At 39.3% G+C, this 21,397-nt stretch overlaps 1 protein-coding gene across 2 annotated transcripts; it reads left to right on the top strand.

The window, feature by feature from the left end:
• The first annotated feature begins 1,621 nt into the window (after window positions 1-1,621).
• On the top strand, window positions 1,622-20,836 carry pkn2a (protein kinase N2a). Of its 2 annotated transcripts, none has more exons than XM_067474422.1 (23): window positions 1,622-1,933; window positions 7,650-7,814; window positions 8,114-8,249; window positions 11,507-11,649; window positions 13,515-13,644; window positions 13,791-13,936; window positions 14,221-14,434; window positions 15,225-15,410; window positions 15,607-15,716; window positions 15,858-16,001; window positions 16,428-16,503; window positions 16,822-16,978; window positions 17,085-17,211; window positions 17,814-17,950; window positions 18,293-18,368; window positions 18,672-18,763; window positions 18,929-19,105; window positions 19,316-19,378; window positions 19,464-19,540; window positions 19,630-19,772; window positions 19,882-19,989; window positions 20,169-20,249; window positions 20,343-20,836. In XM_067474422.1, exons 1-23 carry the CDS (start codon window positions 1,913-1,915, stop codon window positions 20,544-20,546), a joined length of 2,913 nt encoding a protein of 970 aa, XP_067330523.1. In that variant the 5' UTR covers window positions 1,622-1,912; the 3' UTR covers window positions 20,547-20,836. The 2 variants fall into 2 exon arrangements, with proteins under 2 accessions (XP_067330523.1, XP_067330522.1); XM_067474421.1 differs by having other exon boundaries at window positions 13,515-13,668.
• The last annotated feature ends 561 nt before the right edge of the window (window positions 20,837-21,397 follow it).

The raw sequence follows: 21,397 nt of genomic DNA, 5'->3' as shown, positions 1-21,397 counted from the left end.
GTGCCAGGCATTAGGCTTGGAAGGACTGTTTCTTTTTGGATTATGCAATGCAGCAGTAAGCCTGCTCTGAGGTGTGACAGGTCATGCACAGGCCCCAGTGGAGAAGACTTAACTGTGGTTTTTGTCATAGCAGCTCTTCCAGATCTATCTGGCTCGGCAACTCAAAAGTAAACTCTGGCTCTTATTTAGTATGACAACCTATGTTTGCCTTGCATTTCTGGTTCTCAGCAGGTTTGGACAGCACTGGCATGATCTCTCTACATTAACTCTTTTTCAGTCTGATGATCAGTACTAAATTGCTGCTGGAGTCCTCCCAGATTATATATGCACTAACTAAAGTACAAGTTTGAATATTTTTTTAGGCTGCTTTATGAATTTTGGAAGCTTTTAACACTACTGGTGCAAAAATAAAAATCATTTAACAAACATTGATTAAGACAAGTAGACTTTCACTGATTTATTGCAAAAGTGTCTATAATTGTTCATTTGGGGTGGGCAGTCCTGTACAAATATTTGGGGGGGGGCTTTCTCAAGTCTGACAAAACAACCCCTGTGATCTTAGACTTGTTGAGTAGAAATTAAGCACAGAAAGTTTTAAGCACAAATTGAGGTTGGTGCTTTGTAACTTTCAAAGACGCTGGCATTTTACCAGGCAGACACGCTGTAAAGTTGTTTGGTTGATTACAGTAAATATTAGATAAATTTTAATTCAAACTCAGGATGTTGTTACCTCTATTGCTTTGATTCTGTTTCTTTTGTAATGTGGCTCTTTATGATAGGTACTAAACTAAACTAAACTGCTGGAGTTGTCTGCCCTTTAAAATCCTGTTTACATAGCCTTTTGATGCATTAGTAATAACAATCAAATGATACAATACATAGCTAGGCAGTCATTAGTTCTACTTTAATATTTTGAGCTCTTCTAGTACTAGTCTTTGTGTAACTTCCACTTTCATGTTATGATACAGAACTTTTTCAATGGAAATATAATACTTTTTTCTCCATGACATTTACTTTGCACATAACAATTCCAAATACCAAAGATATAAACCCTCTTTATTAAATTTGATACATGTAGTAAAAGGAAACCTCAAACAGTAAAAAAGAAAAAATAGGCCAAATTCACTTTATAGCACTTTTAAAGTGGGCAAAAAAGTTTAGCTTTCGTAAAATTTTACTTGTAGGTCCAATTTAGTATTTTTAAAGAAAGCTATTTTGGAGATTTAGGGATCTGAGAGCTACTTCTACCATGAAGCATTTCAGCGCTGTACATACATTTTGCTGCTAATACGTCTAAGTAAATTAACAAGTTTTACTTAAACCTGAGTAGCTAATTTTTCTATTATTGCAGTTCTGAATGAAATAAGTTAATTAATGCAGAGTAAAAATAAAGTTAATGATCTCAACAGTTCTTGTACATATGTATATAGATTTGAATACATTTGAGGCTCAGTTTGAAGCATCCCGGCCACAGATGAATATTTTGCCATGTTGTTTTTAGCCCAGGATGATTTCAGGTTATTATCAGCCTATATGAAGTTTTGGATCACGTGTGTGCTAACTGTCCTGGCTGAGAGCAGCCCAGCAGCAGCAGCACTCCAGCTCCTCTGGGCGGACGCTTGCACTGTAACCACCGCCTCTCCCTCCAACTGCACTGGGACAGATTTATGCAGCAGCCTTATATTTATGAGCACCAGCCCACCCTCCTGGACCTCTCTAGGACGGTGTGATCGCGTAAAACAAGTCTGAAGACGATATGGGAAGCCTCGCGTACCCGAGATGACCCAAAGTTTGCTCCAAATAACAACGTCTTTTTTTCACCAGAGAGGGAAAGTTAAAACAGGGCTTGTTTTTGGACTACTACCTCCCCTCCTCTTTCCCAGTAGGATTTGATTCAAAGGCGAAAACCAAGATGGCCGCCGACTCCGTGCAGGTAGGAAAAGTTGACAACTGTTGCAAAAAGTGCACAAACTTGCTCCGGAGTTACATTAAAAAGTTAACAACAAGTTTCGCCTTATTTAAGTCGATTTGGTAGTGTTTTATTGAACAGAAAGGGCTCTGTTAGAACCCAAAGGGTTGCCTGGGAATTATCCATGGATTGAGGCCTGGGAAACAATTATCCAACTAACTTCTCCTGTAATAGTAAAGTGTCTAAACGGCGGTTCAGTGTGGTATCTGCCGTGTTCATAAACGTAACGTTCGTTGTTTTAAACAGCTGTAACGTTTGTCTTCGTTTAAATTGTTGCCGACGGCCGCTGGACGTGGGCTAACGTTAAGTTACCTTAAGTTACAGGTTTGCAGCCTAACGTTAACGTTACCTGAACCTGTTATAACTAAAATAAAATAAAGACCGTCTTCTATACACTAATGAGTCGGGGTAATTTAAAAATCTTGTATTCGTTTATTATATTTAATGTTATTATTCGGAATGTGAAATGATGTAAAATGTTAGCATTGTTTTGTAAGGAGCAAGTGTTCACTGGGCTGCTTGACGTAACGTTTTTTCGAGCACGTTACAGACCGGATGGACTTAAAATATGTCACCAGCAATGTAGCAAAAGCTAGAAAAATGTCTATTGTAACATGCGTCCCCACTTAAAATAAAGTGAACAAGTGAATGCAAGCATCCCAGTTTTGTCTGATTATTATGTGATCAATCGTGACTCCCTGACTAATGTGGTTTCGCTTTAGTGACGTCATATTGAAATACAGCTTTTGGACTAAAATTATTTCCTAGAACATTGTCATGTTTCAAGTCAGGGGCTACTGCAGGCCAAAAGTGATCAGTGAGGATAACAGGTGGCGGTGACTTGTCTAAACACACTTGATGCTGAACTTAAGTTTTAATCATAAAATTGTATATTTAATAACATACCACTATTTTATGTTATTATAGCAGCTCAAGTGTATTATTAGTGAAATGTATGGATGATCCAACTGGATATTTTCTGCTACACTTAATAAAATTAAACTGTCACAGCAGCCCATATCCAGTTAAATCTGAAAACAGGGATCACAAAACTGGTGTAGGCTAGATCACCTGCTTCCTCCTGATTATGAGAACACGGGTAAAGATGTCCTTTATTTTTGATCTCGTTAAGATGTTGTTTAAAGTAATACCTATGTCAATGGATAAGCCTGGTTGAAGTGATTAAACTATTTAATAGTTTTGGCTAATATGGGTGATATCATGATTAGTTACAAGAATGTTCCAGTATTGATATATCTCACAATGACGATAATGAAGCTTATTATTAAATCCTTAATGTTAACGTTTTGCTGCTCATTCAAGCTGCTTCTTCAGACTGAAGAACCTGGTTCAGTGTAGCTGTTTTCTATATCAATGCTACGCTTTGTATTTATTGAAACTTCACATATGAAAAGGAAATGTTTAACAATTTTTCTCTCTTATTACTGTGGTTCATATAGTGTGAAACCATATCGGCTCAGCAGAGTGACAGATACTAAAGTTTATTTTATAGCTTTGTGATCTTGCAGTGGTGCAGAGTATTATCTGTGTATCTCCAGATGACCATCAACACTTGCCCAAAGTGCAAGACATTAGAGTTGGCATGGGATGTTGCAGCCCTTTTCAAGATCTTAGTTTATTAGCCTGTGTTGCTATTTCTGGTTGCAGCAGAGCTCTAGGCAGTGGTTATTACTCTGCAGCCAGCTGTGGGGTAAACTTCTGGGTGTCAGGTTGTACACTGAGATACTGTAGGGCTCTTGCAGAAATGGCAAGGAGCTTTTTAAGCCTGAGCCTGGAAAGTGTCCTCAACTTTTTCATTGGTCTATTGTGTGAATAGAGCTCTTGTAGTTGGACATGTAGCTTTCAGGTGTAACCTGCACTTGCCATTCAGTCAGACACCTTTGCTCTTAACCTACATATTCCTCTTATGTTTTAGCAGAAATAGCTCTTTGACAACTTATCTAAATCCACTTAACTTATCTTGCACTTGTAAGAATATTATCAAGGGTTCTATTTAATGAGATGGGAGTTTAGCTGTGTTTTGCTTTTTAGGAATGTATCTTGTCCTTTTGGGGTTTTCGTATGTTCATATGCCGAGAACATTGCACAAGGCATTCAACAGACCCACACTGACAAGAACAGGTTCCCGCCATCCATCATAAACAGTATGCAGCGTGATATGACTGGAAACATTTGCTTACAATTTCTGCATCACTTGACTTTGAACCAAATAAGTAAGTTCCTGTCAGGCATCTTTCCCCCTGACAACGTAGTACTTTCATACTGTATGAAATGATAACGGCTGTACAGGTAAAAGCAAATAAAGGAAGTAATACAGTTACATAGAAACCAAAGGTGAAACGTGTCCTGCAAATGAACACTCATTTTTTTTGAATGTATTTTTATTGTTTAATCTCATATTTAAATGCAGACCTTGTGGGTCTACTGGCTAATGTATTTCCACCTTATCTGATTGGCCCTACATGAATTTCCTTGTATTGTTGTGCATTAGAATAAGCCCTTTTGGGTGTCCTCGTACCATATTTGACCAGCACTACTGAAAACTACAAAAAGCTAAAGTGCAAACAAGGTCTGCCAGGCAATGTGCTTAAAAAGATGACTGAAGATCCTCCACCCCCCACCACACACACATACAGCTACAGTTTTCTTCCACCTCTAGGAGTTGTGACCTTCATTTTACCTATGAGTCATCAAGGAGTCTCTAGAGCCAATTATGTGCAAACTGTTGTTTCCTCTGAAGTGAGCACCTATAGAGGAGAGTGGGGGGGGTTACCATGGCCAGGCGAGATGATAATAGAAACCCATGGAAATACCTAATTTACTTAAACATGATGTGTTTTCAGCAGTAGAGGACTTCAGGGTTTCCCCCAGGTATATTTATGGCTTAAGTATTTATCCACCTAAATCCTGATGCTGCCATCCTCATGATCGATTTAATTTGTGTCTGTGAGTGTGATACAGCCTCATCTCTTGGAGAGGAGGTCAGTGTGATTTGTTTTTCAGGTAAGGTGGTCAACCATGAGATTACAACATTATTGGAAACTATAGATTTTGCGTTTTCAGTGTAACTGAAGAAGGTACAGTATAACACAGTACAGCTAATATGGTGCATTCAGGGCACGTGTCCTACTGTGAAAAACATGCACAGTTAATTGTGATAAATTATTTTTTTTTCTACCTGAGACTTGAACTATTTAGTCTCAGTCTTTACAGTAGGCCTTCTTGTAGTAATTGGAAAGTCACTTGAAAACTTCTTCTGCATCACACAAGGGGGGGCCAATACACAACCAGCGTTATGTTTTAAACTTGAGTTAATTTTAGAAACATTCCTCTAGCTGGAGTGAGATTAGGTCCCATTTAGGACTGCTCTGACCTCACAGAGTGAGAAGCTAAGAGGGATTTGGCTGCCGATGCTCAGACGGTTTATCTTCTGTGTTGATGTCAGTGGTCTGCTCAAGAGTGTAAAATGAGAGAGTGAATGATCATGGCTGTGAATGAAGATTCTGCCGTCTATCGTGTAACCAAACCTTTTTAAGGGACCATATCTTTGCTTGTACTAGACAACTGAACTTTTGAAGAGTTGGTGTGAGAATCAGTTAATTGGGTCAGGAGAACATGCATGGACTGGTTTGTTCAACTGATTTAGAGATGGAACTGGATGAAATCGATGAATTTATGGTAAGTCAGAAGAATTAAGAACCCAAAGTCTGTTTGCCGTTAGGCAGTTATGATTTTATCAGCAACCCAATAAATGTAAACCCAGTTGTGCTTATGTGAATCAAATTATTAGTTTGAGTTCATTCCTTAATGTCATAATGGGTTGAATCCAATCACACCTATGGGATGTTTTCATTTTATTTATCTTCTCTATTTATGAATGGGTTAAGTTAATTTGCGTAGTCTGTAGTTCAGCAAAGTTTTAGACGCTTTCAGAGGGCAGTCTGGGTTACATAATATGTTGTGGGATACTTACATTGGAGTCGGGGCTCTTCAGTTTTCCAAGACAAAAAAAGTTACAGATATTTACCATAATTTGTGTGCATAACTAATTAAGGAGTTATTGGTACCACAGTGAAGATGGGCCTTTATATGTTGGTTATATTTGGTTTATATTTGGTTAAAACCTATAATAATTAAAATATATTAAAAAAAACTAATAATATTATTTTTCCCCCTCTTCTTGTAGTTAGTGACCTATTATTTTCATGGTAAATTAGATCTGAAGGTGGCCAAACAAAAACAACCTGGCCTCATAAGCATAGCTCTCAAAAAAACAACCCTTCTAAGCTTGGCAAATCATTAGAAAAAGTTGCAGTGGCCCAACATGAACAAGCAGTGGACTAGACGGCTCTGCATGTCAGACTCGGAGCTACCACTCCATACTAAAGAAACATGCCATTCTATGGGCAATGACTGATTTGGGATGACTTTATTTTCAGCATGACAATACCCCTAAACATTCTTCCTGGTTGTGTAAGAACTATCTGGAGAAGAAAGTAGCTGCTAGAATACTCAATGAAGAGCTGCCCAACCAGCACAGCAGGCCTTTTGGAGGTTTCGCAAAAGGACTGGGAAGAAATCACACCTGAATATCTTATAAAAGAGTGCCACTGATTTGTCAGGCTGCTGCAAAGGGTTTAACATGCAAATTTCATTTGACCATAATTCTGTGCTCTAATATGCTCCGTTAATTGTTATTTTTTGTGTGTGTTGTAATGTTGTGATGGTTGATTTACAACCAATCCAACAAAAGATAAGAGAAACACACAAGTGTGTACGTGTTTCCAAATGTTTTTGTGTGTGTGCGTGCTCGCGCAATAATGACTTGTAAATAAAGTCTGGGTATTTCAGTAGTTCACAAGTATAATCATGTGATATAAATGAAAGGTAATTTTGCTGCCTTCTTATTCTAGTTCACATTATTAGATTATGAAATTAGGTAAACTGAGTATTTCCAATCCTCAGATACTCATACATGTACAATTAGTGCAGCTTCATCAGTGAACCTCTGTATTTATCGTGATCTCTAAAGCTGAAGCCATTCAGGAAGTGGCTTTTAATCCTTCTTTAGTTAGGGAGTCAGTTTTAAGGTAGCAGGCCAATGGTGACTGACAGAAGCAGTGAAAATAACATGTACAGAAGTTAGAGCAACTGAAAAACTGCCTTGATCTCAATACTGCAGTGCCGATAACTTTAAATATTATATATTTCGTATGTTCATATGCCGTGAACATTATATATTATATATTTCAGTAATTAAAATGTAGGATGCATTCATTCAAAATGCATTAACAAAATGACAACAGAGGTTTCACATTAATTTTGGTATGAGAATACAGTCAATGCTGCATTGAACTGTGCCTGTGGCCCCTCTGTTCTAATGTCTTTACTGGTATTTTGGCAGAATAGTAATGCATGGATTGCATGACGCAATAGCTTCAGCTGTTTTGAAAACTTTCATTTCTTTCCTCAACAGATTGAATTGATAGAACTGGAATTATTTGGGAATTGTTTGTTGACAGTGACTGACCTCTCTACGCCCCCCCCTTCCTTGCTGTGCCATTTTCCTCCTCCTTCTTGTCCTCCTCCCTTACTGACCTTCTCTAAATTGCATTCCATATATTTATCTTTTTCCTCCCCCCCTTCTCTCCTCTTTCAGGGGGATGCCAGGGGCCAGCTGGTGGCGGAGCGACTAGGTCTTGGACACAATTTGGATCTCTCCGACACCATGGTACAACAAAAGCTGGACGAGATAAAGGAGCAGATCCGCCGTGAGATCCGCAAGGAGCTGAAGATCAAGGAAGGTGCAGAGAATCTGCGCAAGGTAATATTACAGATTTTGTTCCCGGTGCTACAGTTTTTAATTTATTTTCTCAATTAGTACTCCTGCAGTTCAGTACTGCATAACCATAACATTTAGTTGCTAGTAAGTAAGTAATAAAAAAAATTTAAACTTTATTCCATTTTGTATTCTTCAAACCAAGCCACCAAAGACTTTTTTTCAAAGGTCTTCCAGCATCTTGCAAGACTTTAAAAAACTGTTTTGGTAGAGATTCCTTATAATTTCTAATTATTAGATAAATTGTCTTTTTTATTTATTTTCGCCTCTTTTAATGTTTTCAGGTCACCACAGACAAGAAGAGCCTGGCTTATGTTGACAACATGCTGAAAAAATCTAACAAGAAAGTTGAGGAGCTTCACCAGGAGCTGCAAGAACTTAACGCCCACATTGTGGTCAAAGACCCTGAAGAAGTGCTAGGTAACAGCAGAAACACTGCAAAGTGGTTCGGTAGAGTTGGTAAATATTAACCATGTAATACAGAGGGGTGATGTGCTTGAGTTCTGTACAGATCTAACATTGTTGGAAGCCAAGTGCTTTTCCACTGTATTCAGGCATGCTCTAAGATTTGTACCATAGAGCTGAGATAATTTGTTCGTTGTTTCAGCTTCACAGTTGTGACAATTTACTGATTGTTTGCGAAAAGCTTGAAGTTTTGTCACCGTGGGATTTAGGACTTTGTTACATACATTTGTCACTATTTGTTACCATATTTTGGGCACCAAACAATCAATCAGATATTGACAAAATGATTCATTGATTCATTAATGATGCAAACAGCTGTTTGCAAAATAAGGATTGGGAACGGAGGACTGCCCCTCAGACTCTTCCCATCCAGTTTAATAGAGCTTAAGAAGCTATGTGAGGAAAAAATAGATGAGCCATACTTTTTGTAGAACAGGTAGCTCTAAAGTTTTGCGAGCTTCATTAATGGCTCATTAGTGGCTAAAACATTGGAACTACTACTTTTTATAATCAATTCCTATACAACTCACTTGGATCTCAATAATAAACACGTTGTGGAATTATCACCTTTCTGTCAGTTTCAGCCTAAAACTGGGAAATTATAACCTTTTGAAAATAGAATTCATGGCAGAGCCACTGTATTGGAATGCATTAAATTGTACAGGTCGTCATATTGTTATGTCTGATTGCTGTATGTAGCCTACAATGATCGTAACAATGTGTTAAAGAAATGTGTAAAGATGTTTTTAAATTATATCTACAATACAATAAAGTATGCAAAAAAGTATAGAAATACACAGAGTATAGTAAATATGATATTTATGGCTTGTTTCTTTGACAAGTGCTGTTCAGTCATTTGCATGGCTTCTTTGATGGCAGCAAATGGTGTTTAATTCTAAAGAAGTGCTTGTGATTATGGGGATGTCTACTCAGTCATGTTCCACAAAAAAAATCAACTCCAGTCCCTAAGATTTTCATATACACTTTTAAGCGATCCTATCCATAGACAAATGCAGTATCACTGAGTAATTTTGTCAGTGTTGTCAGAACAACACATATATAAACACACAGAGCACATTAAGTGTTTGGAGGTGACTCACTTTCCAGAGGCTGACATTGTTGCATACCACATTCCATCAAGAGCTACAATGAGCAGTGAATTGTTCCCTTCTGAGGCTGTTGAAAGCCTGCTCCTGTGTATTTGTCGACAACAATGGAATTTGGAGAGTTAACCACAACAGGGATGTGTGTTCAATATGGGTTTTGCCTTATTGAGTATTTATTGGAGTGTCCGGTTGAATTCAGGAAGAGGAGTGGCATTTGTCTGCCTGTCACCATCACATCCCCCCTGTACATTAGGAAATAGATGAGGGTGTGTGTGTGTGTGTGTGTGTGTGTCTTGGTAAATGGTTATCTTGAGTGGGAACAAATTTAGCCTGATTCTGCGACTTCTCTATCTGATGAAGGAGTGCTTCTTTTTTCTGTTGCAGAATGATGGAGAGGTGCTGGGTGCAGCTCTGCTCAATCTGTGAGAGAGAGTGCTTGTTTCCTGAATTAGTAGGAAGGAGTTTCTCTGATGCCGTGTGTTTTTGTTCCAGGATAAAATTGAAGGGGTTCTGGTTATTCTCCGTTGCTCAGCCGAGGCCAGAAACGGACTGACTTGCTCTCTAGGGCTGTCTGGGAGCGGCAGCAGCTATGATCAAGGGTCACCAGTCAGGTCCCTGTGTCACATGCGTTATAGAGTAATCTGGCCTTAAGAACAGAGTAAAAGACAATTTTCTTTCCAGTCATACAGCATCTGAAGTGACGGCCACTCAGGCTAGTTGTTTGGGTTTTTTTGTATTTGTTTTTTTCCCCAAAGTTTGTGTCTCACCACGCTCTATAGACTTCTTACAACTCTTGACTTCTCATACTCTTTTTTTTTTTTTTTTTTTTTTTTTTACCAAGGAGCTGTGTGTGTGTGTGTGTGTGTGTGTATAATAGGGTCACCCCTTGAAGGCTAACATCATTTGCAAAAACCTCAACAGTGATGCTCTCTCAGCTTTTTAGGAGCCATTAGATGAATCATTTAGGGTTTCAGTTCAAAGAATCACGTGCTTCCTCTTTGCCTATCTCCTGCAGGTGTTCAAAGCAATTATTAGACAGTGTTTTGATGAAACATTCAAAGTGGATGAATCACAGACCCGCCTTCTGGTTTTTGTTTGTGTTTGGCAGCGTCTCTAAGAATAACTGATTTTCCTCAATGCTGTTATTTTAGATTTTGCCAGTCAGCCTTGTTACTTAAGACACCTTCAGGGAAACTAGAATTTTACATGTTTGAGTTTTAATATCATGTGAGTTGTTTTCATCAAGGGAATTGATTAAAATTGTGGTTGTGTTTTGAAGTTGACACCTGTTTAAAAGTTTACTGACTGGGTGCTGCCTAAGATGAGTTCCTTTAAGACAGCCACTCTGAAACTGAACTTGCAAGTCAAGTCAGGAGAAGTCAGGCAGGTTTTTTTGCCCGTGTGTGTGTGTGTGTGTGTGTGTGTGTGTATGTGTGTGTGTGTGTGTGTGACAGAGAAAGTGAACATTTTGCTCTGTGATCAGTCTGGGGAGGGGTTTTCTTTGTATATTTCGAGTACAGACGTGAAAAAAAAATTAGCCCCATAGCTTTGTGATGTTATAGCAGCCTTGACAAAAAGCAGTAAACATTTACATATACAGAAACATAACTGTAGTATTGGTAGTTGTCTGCAAGTTTACACTTGTTTTTTTTTTTTTCCCCAATTACTCATAACAGAGATGGCTGCAGGGTTTCTTTCTGCTGGTACGGTTAGAACAGACTTGAGGAGAGAGCCAATGAGATAGCAGAAAATGTCATTGCCTTTGTATTATAGCTCATGATTGTAAAGTCATCAAATATAGTCAGATTCAAACATCATGAAATTATAAACAGCAGACCTTTCCTGAGACGATGTGTGACAACTTAAGTTGTTACCTGACATAGTTCTCATAAGCAAAGTTTAAGATCATTTGCTCAGCGGCTGCACTGTTTATTTTACTTCAAAATGGCTTGCAGCCAAAAATAGCAAATGCATGCTGAGTTACTATTAACAGTCAGTGTATATTTATGATGAACTCCAGCACTGCATACCAAATCAGTGTCTGTGGTTGTTTCCAAAGGCTCTGAAGGTGCTAACTTACACTTTTGCTTCCTCCACTTTACCCAGAATGCCCTCTGACTCCAGATACCCCTAACATGTGCACCAGCAGTAACCGCCTTGCCGCCCTGAAAAGACAGAATGACATCGAGCTCAAGGTCAAACAGGGCGCTGAAAACATGATTCAGATGTACTCCAATGGGTCCTCCAAGGTAGGATTCAACATTCAAAGTGGCGGAAGGGTTCACTGTATCACACAGAAACTACTTTTCTGTACTGCTGATCATGTCTTGGCTTGTTAGATTTGTCTTGAGACATGTTGTTGGGCACAGGACCCTTGGTTTTCATTTAATTTAAAAGTTATGTTGTTGAAAACAGTTTGAGTGTTTGAGTATAAAAAATGTGTTGCTTTGGTGGGAGGCGTGTTTTATTCAGTCATTATAGCACAAAACCTAGAGAAATATTACTAAAGTTGTGCTAAACAAAAGCCTGCTTAACACTTTATTTTCATTTTAATCGCCTTCACAAGTTAAAGTGGAAGTACATGAAAGAGAATCCATATGTCTTAATACCTCAGAGAGGAGCTTGCTTTATGTGGCCTTCGATCTCTTTTCCCACAGCGCTCTCTGAAAGAGTTTACTCATTCAGTGTTGTATTATGCACAATCAGGTTGTGAATTATTTCCAATGCTAGGTTGTAATTTCTTTTAACCTAGTTTAACACAAGAGTCTTTTTTTTTTTAAAAAGGTGCCATTGTCCTAGTCAGTTTGAAAAACACCTTCCACTGCATGGTAGTTTTCCTTTCACAACTTTGTTGTAGGGGAGGAGGCAACATGAGAAGGTGTTGACATGTACTGTGTGTCATACACATCGCGTTTTGTTCACAAAGCTCTTTCAACGCTTGTGGCTCCACTAATGCTCAGAGTGAAGGAAAACTATAATTTAGTTGGGAGTTTTGTATGTGTGTGTATGTGTCTGTAAGTCAACAGGATTTATCACAACAGTTGGGAGCACTGCACTGGAGCCTTTCATACCCATCCTAGCTCTTATATCTGTCAGTAGTAAACAATTCAAGTTAGTGTAGGGTTTCAGTAGTGTCATCTCTGCATGTCATTATGCACCTGTGGGTATTTTGGATGCAATCGTGTGCAACAATAATCTATTAAAAAAAATTTTAAGGAAAAGTTAATTGTTTTAGGAATCATTTGGTGTATTGCAGGAGATGGAATGGATGCCACTCTCATACGTACAGTAAATCCACACAAGAGCTGAGGTTTTAAAATAACAATGTGTTGTTTTAAGGAGGACTTTGTGTGTTTTTGGTCAGGTCCAACTCCAGGAAGTCCTTGTGCCTGGCCAAGAAAGTCCTGTGTGGCTAGATCCTCATGCCTCACGTGCTCTCGAAACCTTTGTAAATTTGTACTGATTCGTGACCAGACAAGAGAGTTCTTTATATTTAGTATCCAGGTTAAAGTTGAAGTAATACAGTAGCTACTTGCAGAGCCTTAAATGTGTATCAGTAAAGGGGGCTGAAAGTACTGCATGACTCCCAGTCTGTCTGGCCAGGGGAGGTCAGTTTTGAAAGTGACCTCCTCCAGACAGACAGACAGAGGCACCTTCCAGTTGGAAATAGTCCTGTCCTGATGTCAGAGAGGAAATGCCTGCTGGACAGAGGTCTTTCCTGTGCGCACTGCCATTGACAACCAGGATTTAAACTTCAGAGGAATTCCGGGTGGAGTTTGCTTACTTCACTCTATGTGTGTGAGTGTATTAGCACGTATGAAAGGGTCAGCGGTTACTACACACAATGAGATTCCGTTTTCTTTCTAGTGAATAAGAATTTCCATGTGGTTGCTAGTACTTTAGCCCAAATAAAGGGCATGAACTGGAGTTCTGGCTGTTTTTGTTACATGTGCACAGCAACAAAACAGTAAAGCGTGAAAAGGGATGTTATGCATTTGAAATAGATTACTTTAGTTATTTAGTTGTTTTACACAGAAAACAAAACATCAATAAAATCTGGGGTCCAGTCATTAATGTCAAAGTGTTGAGATACAGCGTTTCTTCTCAATCACAGGACCGTAAGTTGCTAGCGACAGCCCAGCAGATGCTTCAGGACAGCAGGACGAAGATCGAGTTCATCAGGATGCAGATCCTTAAGGCCAGCCAAGCCAGTGAGCTGAGCTTTGAGAACAATGATGTGATGGGTGAGCTTTGGCTTCCATTTAATGGTCAGTTAGTCAGCATGGCTTCTGAAGAGAAGTGCCTCTTTCTAAATAACACAGAAACAAACAACTACACTTAGGTAAAAAACGGTTTAAAAAAAACAATGACTTCCTTTTTTGTGTTCCAGACAAGCCCATCATCAGCCCATTAGACCTCCGGGTGGAGGAGCTGTGTCACCACGCGAGGATAGAGTCTGCTGTAGCAGAAGGAGCCAAGAACGTCATGAAACTCCTGGGTTCTGGAAAAGTAACAGAAAAGAAAGCGCATTCAGAGGTAGACTTGTTTTTGTGTGTGCATTAGAAATTCATATTTTCAGCAACTTTTCAATTCAATGGTGATTTGGTACAAGTAGGCCAGACTCATTGCTTTACACCTGATGCAGTTTCATGGAAATGGATAAATTAAACTAATCCCCACTTTGCTGCTGGTCTCTTGTAAAGTAAAATGGATCGTATCGTTGAGTTGGATTTGTTTTCCTCATTTACCACCTCCTTTCATTTCTTTTCTTACCCATCTTCTCTTTCTTCTGTACTTCCTTTGTTTGTTCGTTTCAACAGGCCCAGGCCCGATTTAATGAGTCCAGTCAAAAGCTCGACCTCTTACGATACTCTTTGGAGCAGCGCCTGAATGAGTTGCCTAAAAACCACCCTCGCAGCAGCAGCATTATAGAAGAGCTATCCCTGCTTTCGTCACCAGCGCTCAGTCCCAGATCAAGTATCATCTCCACACAAACGCAATACAGCACTGTCACCAAACCAGCCGCACTCACAGGTATTTGGACCCCCCAAAAAAATGCTTATTGCAAGGATGCTCACTATTCAGCCTCTTTCAGACATGAACTGGAATTCAGAAATTTTTCAGACTTTCTCTGGGGTATGTGTATGTGTGAACGCAATTACCCGGACTTTACCCAGCCAGCTCCCTAGTGCAAAGTCCAGATTATCTTCAACCGTGCTCATTTGTGAATAGAGGAGGTAATACTCCGGAGAATTAAACATGAGTGAGTGGGCGTGTTGATGACGTCCATGTCCTGCGACTGATCCTCCTCTAGACATTCTCTAGAGTTCATGTGTGAAACAGGCCTTTGAGGTGAATTACACTCTGACATCCCAGCAGTAGTAATTGTTCTTAACTACCAAATAACAAATAACTCTATTTCAGCACAAACACCTGACAAGGTTTTGCTGTTTTTTGGGTGTAATGTTCCTTCAGTTGCTGGGGAAAAAAAACAGTCAACGTGATGAAGATATAATAGGTTGCTGAACAAAGCTAAATCTTAACTTTTGAAAAAGCGTACATATTCAACCGTTTATTATGCTCATTTAAACTCATTTCTTTTTAAACAGCATTGTTGGCAAGTTGATGGTATTCATTGTTACAATAGATGGACTGCAGCTTGGATAATAAACCTTAAAGTCTTAAAGTAGTCTTTCAAACCTGGCCTGGCCTAAGCCAATAAATTGCCCTAAATACCAATCACTTGTACTAACTTTCATCTGAAACTACATGTAAATTCTGAAGCCAGTGTGATTATACACTATGAATGTGTTTGCGCTCGCAGGCACGTTAGACGTCAGGCTCATGGGTTGTCAGGACCTTCTGGAAAATGTCCCCGGTCGTTCCAAAGCTGCTTCTGCCCCGCTTCCTGGGTGGAGCCCAAGCGAGACGCGTTCATCCTTCATTAGCCGAGCCAACCGAAACCGTGGTGCGAGCTCAAGGAACCTGACAAAAAGCGAGGAGCTCTCCAGTAAGTACATCAAAAGTCATGCACTGTTAGAAAATTTGTAAATATTGTTTAAAAACAATTTCTGCAGCTTTATTAAGCTTCACCAAGGTCAACCATAAAATTACACCTGGACCATGATGACGTGACCTTGTCTGTAATAACTGAATAATATTCATAATTACGCGAGTGTTAATAAAGTGGGGCGTAACTTCCTCAGATGAGATCAGCGCAGTGTTGAAGCTGGACAACACGGTAGTTGGACAGACGAGCTGGAGGCCGGTCAGCAACCAGGCCTGGGACCAGAAATTTACATTGGAGCTGGACCGGGTAACGCACACATTCATACACATGGCTGCCTTTGAATTACAGCAACACAGTTGTGTTTGGGTAACACTGACTGTGTGTTTCACATCAGTTTGTTGTGCGTGTGTGTGTTTAGACTTATTTATTATATTCACTGTCTTGTAGTCTCGTGAGCTGGAGATTTCTGTGTATTGGCGGGACTGGCGTTCACTCTGTGCTGTCAAGTTTCTGCGGCTGGAAGACTTCCTGGACAACCAACGTCATGGAATGTGTCTCTATCTAGAACCACAGGGAATGTTGTTTGCTGAGGTACATGCAAACACACACAAAGTAGTTTTAATTCCATAAAAAGGCAAGGAGTAATTTGTATACAAATTGTATTAGTTCATCACATAATTGGTTATTGATGTTAGTCAATACAGATTTCTGTCGTTATGTACGTTGAGATAGACGACTGACTGAAAACTTCATTTTGTTATCAATAAACATTTTAAATGTTTAAACTACCATTATGCGGACTTAAATGTGTTTACTTTACGATGATGTTTTATTAATGTATAGAAGTGTAAAACTTGTGTAAAATAGAAGTGTAAAATTTTTACACCCCTCTTAAAGATAATTCGTAGTACTTTTACACTTAAACTATGCTGGATTGATTTTTAGTATTGCACACATTTGTCAGAGTTTTGTTTGAGTTCAGTACCCCCCCTCCTCCGCCTTCCAACTTTTGTTTAGGTAACATTTTTCAACCCAGTCATTGAGAGAAGACCAAAGCTGCAAAGACAAAAGAAGATTTTCTCAAAACAACAGGGTGAGTCATGCTGTCAACACAACCTTTCAGTTTTCAAGGTGTTGTGATTTTCAAGCATGCATAAAAGTAACATGCATTGCATGTAAATGGTGATGGGTGATGTGCCAATAATATTAATATAGATAACAATAAATAATTCTAAATTGTTATTTAGTACAGTGGTTTCTTTTTAAGAATTTATTCCAAATCACAGCTGAAAATGTTTTATTTTTATTTTATTCTTGTGTTTGGTTTTCCTCTTTTTAGTCTTTATTTATTTAATTGCCCTTGAAAAACAAACATCTTTATGTCTGCTCCTCTTTTTTTTTTTTGGGTCAGGCAAGACATTCCTGCGAGCCCCTCAGATGAATATCAACATTGCCACCTGGGGTCGCTTGGTGAGAAGAGCCATACCAACTGTCAGCACCAACTCTTTCAGTCCACAGGCTGCTGAGATCGGGCCCAGCAGTCTGCCTGGATCACCCACACCCAGCAGGTACACACACTTTGAGCCCCGTTGGTGTTGTGATCAACACAAGTAGTACAACGCAGTATCTGAATCATCAGTGTCAATACTAAGTTGTACCTCTGGCCATACACAGTGACCCGCTGGTGACCAAGCTAGACTTTGACAAAGAGCCCACCCCAGGAAGCAAACAGTACACAGTACATCACGACATCCGTGAACCACTGGTGCAGGACAAGATGCCCGACAAAGAAGAAGTGCAGGTACAGTGCTCGAGGAATCACAAGCATTGTTGATAAGCAGATATGAAAATGCAGATAGATAAGGAACATAGCAGCTGCTGAGCTCTATACAAATATTAACATATTTGTGATTTATGTCTCAATGTTTTTAGATATGCATCTAGATAGTTAGATATTTGCCGTTGCGCGTAGATTTTAGTTAACAAATTAAAAAAACACAACATAGTGTTACTGAGCTCCCGTCAGCAGTGTCAGGTGCTGAGGAACACTGCAGTGTGTTGGTGAAATTTGTGAAAAATCCATTGGCTTGGTTGAATTTGTGTAAATTGTTGTCAATTCCATGTTTAAAGGTTAACCTGCCAGCCTCTTTGTCCATCAATACATGAGTTATTTATAACTGAACAACTCTTAATTTATTTTAATATATAGTACTTTTGTCCCCAGCAGAAAAAACTGCAATGTAGTATTTCTAAAGGTCAAAGAATATTTCTAAAAGTTAAGTTGACACAATAGATGTAAGTGCATTTCTAAATTAATAACAAAATGATTTGATTAATGGATCTGATATTTTGTGTTTTCATTTATTCTGTTCTTTCCCCCTGCTTTTTGCACCGTCTTTGCAGGATGCACTTGCCTCATTTGACTTCTTGAACAAAAGAAACAGCATGGCAGTGAAGCAAGATCTGGACGGAGTGGTAGGGCAGGAAATCCAGAATCCAGACCTGGAACTAACTGCCATCCAGAAAGACACAGAGATTAGGTAGGAAAGCCTTGAGGACTGTTGGGTTTCATTATTTTAGAGTTAAAAAGTAAACAAAAAAAGGGTATTTTTGTTGTTGTTTGTACTGTGTTACATTACAATACCTGTGGCACAGAAAGATTGTAAATGCCCAACCATTGTTGGCGACCTACCAATATATGACCAATTGTAAGTTGTTGTTGTAAACATCTGCTAATATCTTTTCATGCTATGGGTCATGCAAAACCTCACCAGTGAGTGGCCCTGGCTTTTCCCAGTCATTCTACAAAAACAACGATTTAAATTATTGAAAACATTATCTGTTTGCCTAATGTGTATTAATTAAAAGTCTAATCTCTCCAGGGAAGAAGAGCAGTTCCATTTCAGTCTGCAAGATTTTAAATGTGTGGCAGTCCTTGGACGTGGTCACTTTGGGAAGGTACATGTAAATCTGTATTTTCTTAACTTATTATACAGTGTACCTTTTATATGTGTTTCTTGGGAATTGGTAGTATATAAATAAAGTTCTGTCATTCAACAAAAACACGCAAGTATTCACAGGGCTGGGAGATGTTTAGTATTTAATAAAAATCCCCAAAAACTACTAAAATGCAAACATACAGGAAATTTTATGGTCTCCCAAATTATTTGAACAACTAATCTAACAGGACTAATAGTCCAGCAGGGCACAGCAGAGGGTGTAGTTTCTCTGAACAATCATTTCTCTGTTTGCTCTCTGCAGGTGCTACTTGCAGAATATAAAAGCACAGGAGAGATGTTTGCTATCAAAGCTCTGAAGAAAGGAGATATCGTTGCTCGTGATGAGGTGGACAGGTAGGCCTTTGAAATTGACGCTCAGACTAGTGACTCCTCACATACTTGCAAAGAGTGGTTTGCTTTGCTATATAAAACTGTCAAAATAAAATACATGAAGTAACTTTTGTGGCGTTAATTCTATACAAGTACAAATTTCATCATCTCTCAATTTTCTCTTTCCAGTCTGATGTGTGAGAAGAGGATTTTTGAAACTGTCAACAGTGTCCGCCACCCGTTCCTGGTCAACCTGTTTGCGTGCTTCCAGACACAGGAGCATGTGTGTTTTGTCATGGAGTACGCAGCTGGAGGCGACCTAATGATGCACATCCACGCTGATGTTTTCTCTGAGCCCAGGGCTGTGTGAGTGATGAGAGCTTTGATCATCCATGTACACAAATTCTCACTCTTCATCTTATAATAAAGGATCAATTAAAAGCGATTTCTTGGCTCTCCCCATATTTGGATGCCTTTTTTCATTCATCCAATGAGTCTGACAGGACACAGGTTATTTGAATTTCAGTAGAAATTCTGCAGTAAAACTTAATCTACCTGGTGTTTGTACCTTTGCAGATTCTATGCAGCCTGTGTCGTATTAGGATTACAGTTCTTACATGACCATAAGATTGTGTACAGGTAAAGTTTTACTCATTTTAGGACCAAGAAACAATTTCCATAGAAAGCAACAAGTTCCTGAGTGTTTTTCTCTTGTGATTTGCAGAGATTTAAAGCTGGATAACCTGCTTCTAGATACAGAGGGTTATGTGAAAATTGCTGACTTTGGACTTTGCAAAGAAGGTAAAACAGGAGCTCACATAAACCTACTGACTTCAGACAGACAGACTTCATATAACACAGTCCTCCCAAAACTTAATCTGTGTCCTCAGGAATGGGTTTCAGGGACCGCACCAGCACATTTTGTGGCACGCCAGAGTTTTTAGCTCCTGAGGTTTTGACTGAAACTTCGTACACCCGTGCTGTGGACTGGTGGGGCCTGGGTGTTCTCATCTTTGAGATGCTGGTTGGAGAGGTGAGTTCATGTCTCGCTCAGTAGTATAATGCAGTTGTTTATAACAACACATGAAGTAACTTTATTTCTTCGAATAGACCTTTTTATTGACTGTTTCATTCTCTTTCAGTCACCCTTCCCTGGTGATGATGAGGAGGAGGTGTTTGACAGCATTGTCAATGATGAAGTCCGCTACCCCCAGTTTCTCTCAACTGAGGCCATTTCCATCATGAGGAGGGTGTGTAGATATATTAAGAACAAAGCAATTACTTTAATTGCTGAATTCAAGTAAATAATGACACGATTAATTACAAAATGCTAACTTGGCTTTTATTTCCCTGTTGAAATCTTCACTGTGTAGACTAAGAATCTGACAGTTAAACATTTACACTAACACTATTTTCTCCTTGAGTTCAGCTTTTGCGGAGGAGTCCAGAACGACGTCTTGGAGCAGGAGAAAGAGATGCAGAGGAGGTCAAGAAGCATCTATTCTTTAGGGTGAGGAATGGAAAAAAATGAATTTTTGATAACTGTGTAAAATAAACAAATAAAATGCTAATGTTACCCTCCTTTGCTTTTTTTTTTTTGCAGAACGTGGATTGGAACGGACTTTTGGCCAAGAAGGTGAAGCCACCATTTGTGCCAACAATCCAGGGCGCTAACGATGTCAGTAACTTTGATGATGAATTTACCTCAGAGGCTCCCATCTTAACCCCGCCCAGGGAACCTCGAGTGCTGAGCTCCAATGAGCAGAACATGTTCTCTGACTTTGATTACATTGCAGACTGGTGTTAACTTCACCAGACCCCCCCCCCCCCCCCCCAAACCAACCACAAAACAGGGACGGACACACACACACACTGTGAACCAACAAACACAGTGGTGACTGTAGGCCTTGTAACTCTTTACAACACTCCTTTTCTTGCCCAAAGTTTTGAGGAGCAGCGTACTCCCCGAGTGTTCGGGGAAAACTTTGTGCCATTGAGAAGAGAGTTCAGACACCCCTCCCCTTTCCCAAAGATATGATTGTTTTTGTTTTTAAATCCAGATGAAGAACGCTTTTTTTTTTTTTTTTTTTTTTTTTTTTAAGAAAACAAAAGAAACTGTTGTCGGAGAGTAAAGGAGCAGGGATGCTATGTCCTCCTGCACATGTTGCCGTGTCTAATGTCTGACCACTGAGAGGAATCTGCAGTATCATGTTATTCAGTGTCACTGTTTTCAGCGTTTTGGTCTGTACAGTTTATACCCAGTCGTATATTTTATTGTTGTTTTTCTTTATTTGCAAAGCCCTCGCCATAGCTTAAGGACGTTTATCTCTTACTTCTGCCACAGTCAGGTATAAAACTTGTGTTCAGTGAGTTTAAAATGCTCAAAGCATCATCTCTGAACAGTCACACTCAAACACCTTGACTACTATTGCTGCTTGTTAGTTTGAAAACTGAGTATGCGTCTTCACTACATTTACTTTTGTGTCCCACTGCTTGTTCACAACTTCACTTTTTGTCTCATCTTCACTGCAAACACCCACATATTGGGTTTTAAATTGAAAACAGCAATCCATCCAGTGTTACCCATGACTTAAAACTTCAGTGATTCATTTAACAGTTTATTTGGAAGCCTCAAGTTGGAACTGAATCAATTACAAT

The sequence above is a fragment of the Channa argus genome, chromosome 14 (genome assembly GCF_033026475.1).
Source record: "Channa argus isolate prfri chromosome 14, Channa argus male v1.0, whole genome shotgun sequence".
NCBI lineage: Eukaryota > Metazoa > Chordata > Actinopteri > Anabantiformes > Channidae > Channa > Channa argus.
Note: the sequence above shows the minus strand (reverse complement) of the source record. Positions and strands in the feature narration are given on the sequence as shown.